Below are 3,222 nucleotides of genomic sequence, written 5' to 3' on the forward strand. Positions count from 1 at the left end.
TTAAACATAATCTACTGTAAATACTAATTCAGAAATCGGAATACTTATTATGTACGTGTAATTTTACAATGTTTCTATGATTCATCATCAACCTGACCTTATCCCTATGGCGGGTCGGCACAGTATGTACTACTCCTCCACACATCTCTATCAGCCGTCATATCTGAATTTACCACCTTCTTATGCATATCCTCTTTCACACAATCTATTCATACTTTCTTTGGTCTTCCTCTACCTTTATAGCCATCCACATTCAATCTCATTCCTTTTTTGTTTATATGATCAACTTTAAGCTAAAGCATGATAGCCATATTATTCATGCGACGATATTTTAACACTTTTCATAAAATTTTAAAAGTAAATGTAACCAAATAGAATGATTAAAAACTATTTAGAATTTATTTAAACTTAATACATATTATTACGTAATATTTGTCGACTATTCAAAATGATAAAAACCCAGTTTTTCATATCGATGGTAATAAATATATAGACCCCATTTACATTATGCATTTATGTTTATGTTGGCCTCTGTCTCTAATGTTGCATGTTTTTTTAATATTATTTTTTTTTTTTAAAAAGGTATATCAATAGTTGTGTATTTATATAGAAGTTTTTGATTCGTTTCAAAGAAACTAAAATTACCCAATACTGCTAGTAGATGTCGCTGTAAAATAAATATTACCAACTTCAAGTGGCAGCCGTACTTTAGATCGATTTATCTAGCATGATATCTATGTCCAAGTGATTTATGAGGTAGTTTGTTTTCAAATACAATAATAAATATACTGAAAAAACATGTAATTGCTTTTTATTACTTTTTCTGTTTTATAAAACGCAACAATGGAAAAACAAAGTCGTTTGCGGTGACTACTGAACAAAAGATGGCGTTGTAATAAAATTTAAATTTTGGCGCGAATTTTTCCATCCTTCGCGGCCATTTTGCCTTCTTGATGACTGGAAGAGAAGTCGCGTTGATTCTTGTTGTCAAAGCCTTTGCGATAGATGGCGACTACAACCGCTCCGCCTAGCCCCAGGTTGTGTTGAAGCCCAATACGCGCGTTTTGTACCTGGAAGAGTGAATACAGACTTTAGAAGTTCATACACATTAGTCGAGTCGAGACGCATTGCTCGTATTCATATAACCGTGAATTTTCACTGTTTTAATACTTGTATTCATATTGTTGTCCTGCTTTTTCAAACTCAATTAGAGGGAAAACAAAATGATGTTATACAATTGTTTAGTGGAAACCCACCGTATGAAACTAACGATAGAAAGGAAGCCAATCGAGAGCAAAAAGTCCTAGCATTTACCTGTTAAACAATACAATGCATATTTACATAATAGGAACAAAGGTGAAGGTTGCACAACTATGCATAAACATTTCTCAGACTTAAGTTATAAAAACACAATTATATCTTTGATTAATATAATAGGTAACTAATAATAATAAAGTTTATGTCAAGCCAATCGCATTTGACTTTAATCTTTCTTATATTTTAAATTCAAATGTTTAGATGGATGGATGTTTTTTTAAGGTATCTCCAGAACTGCTAACCGAATCTCGTAGAATTTTTATTTTGCTTACTCTCAACAAAGTTTAAAGTGGAAATCTGTAAGAGCTTAACAAGTACCCACCTGTCTCGCTCCCGCCTCTCCCCGCAGCTGCCACACGAGCTCGGCGCACTGTGCAAGCCCGGTGGCGCCGATAGGGTTGCCCTTTGCGAGCAGTCCACCGCTCGGGTTCACCACCACCTGTCCGCCGTAAGTGTTGAGACCTGCGTCCACGAACGCCCCGCCTTTCCCCTCCTCGCACAGCCGTAAAGCTTCGTAAGTAATCAGTTCATTGCTTGAAAAGCAATCGTGGAGTTCAACCACATCCACCTCACGGGGAGAAATCCCGGTCGTCTTGTATACCTGATCTGCGGCTAGCGCTGTCATATCGTATCCCGCTATCCTCAGCCGAGTCGTGTCCGTGAAAACGGCGTTTGTGTCGGTGGCCAGCGCGATTCCGACGATCTCGACTGCTTTTGAAGCTAAATTGTGTCGAGCCACTGCCTGCTCCGACATCAGCACAACAGCCGCCGCCCCGTCGCAGTTCGCACAACACTGCAGCTTAGTCAACGGACCGAATACTCTCTTAGAATTCAATATTTCTTCTAGCGTATACACATTTCTGTTGAGTGCATAAGGATTCGCGGAGCCGTTTCTATGATTCTTGACGGCAATTTTAGCGAACTGCGCCTCCGTGGTGCCGTATTTTTCCATATGTTCTTTAGCCGCGTTACCGAAACATTGAGCGGCGATTGGTGCTTTTTCTAATTTAACAATTTCGAGCATTTTCTTGATGTGTATATCGGCGGGATAGGTACGGTCGGGGTATGCGGTGGCGGGTAAGGCGCCGGCGGTCATCTTCTCGAAGCCGAGAGCCAGCACGACGTGTGCGCCGGCTTGGACCAGGCGGTGCGCGAAGTGCAGCGCGGTGCCGCCTGTGGCACCGTGGTTGTTGATATTATGTACCGGCACTCCTGTCATGCCCACCTGATACAGCACGCGTTGCCCGCACGCAGAGTTCCCGTACACGTACCCGCAGACGGCCTGTTCGATGACGTCATAGGTAACCCCCGCGTCCGTTAGCGCCTTCTCCACAGCCTCCTTGCCGAACTCCGGGTAATCTCGCGATGAGTTGGGCTTCACAAACTCAGTCATACCGACACCGACCGCGTACACTTTAGAGCACATCGTTTTATTACTAATATTTATATATCTAAATATTATTGTGGAATTTTGAGTCTATCAAATAAATTAAACTGATATAATGCGATAATACAAGTATTGTTTATAAACGATTACCATTGAATGTGTTGAGATAACAAGTTACACAGTGCAGTCATTGAAGTTGTATCGCCATTTCTGTCGCACAGGTACAAGGTGATTGCGAAAGCATATAACATGGTATATTATGTTGTTTTCCCAACTACTACTCCGCTCAGTCCGGTTTTCTCAACAAATAGGCAATAAAATAATTAAGTAATTATTATAACTACTCTCATTAATAATTAACAAAAAAACTATTCCAAAAAAGTAAATATTATTGTGTACTGTGGAAAATTGTTTATTTTAAACAATTATTGATCCTGACATAAAATATAATTATTTAACTTTTGCGATAAAAGAAAAAAAAAATTATAATCATTCATAATTTCAGTAATTTTTCTTCT

General features: G+C 39.3%; 1 protein-coding gene across 1 annotated transcript; it reads right to left on the minus strand.

The window, feature by feature from the left end:
• Positions 1–810: 810 nt before the first annotated feature.
• LOC106713393 (sterol carrier protein 2) lies at positions 811–2,884 on the minus strand. The gene is made up of 2 exons (XM_014506200.2): positions 1,640–2,884; positions 811–1,070 (listed from the first exon to the last, which is right to left on the minus strand). The coding sequence occupies exons 1-2, from the start codon at positions 2,741–2,743 to the stop codon at positions 903–905; spliced, it is 1,272 nt and encodes a 423-aa protein (XP_014361686.2). The 5' UTR covers positions 2,744–2,884; the 3' UTR covers positions 811–902.
• Between the last annotated feature and the right edge of the window lie 338 nt (positions 2,885–3,222).

This window comes from Papilio machaon, chromosome 15 (assembly GCF_912999745.1).
Source record: "Papilio machaon chromosome 15, ilPapMach1.1, whole genome shotgun sequence".
Lineage (NCBI taxonomy): Eukaryota > Metazoa > Arthropoda > Insecta > Lepidoptera > Papilionidae > Papilio > Papilio machaon.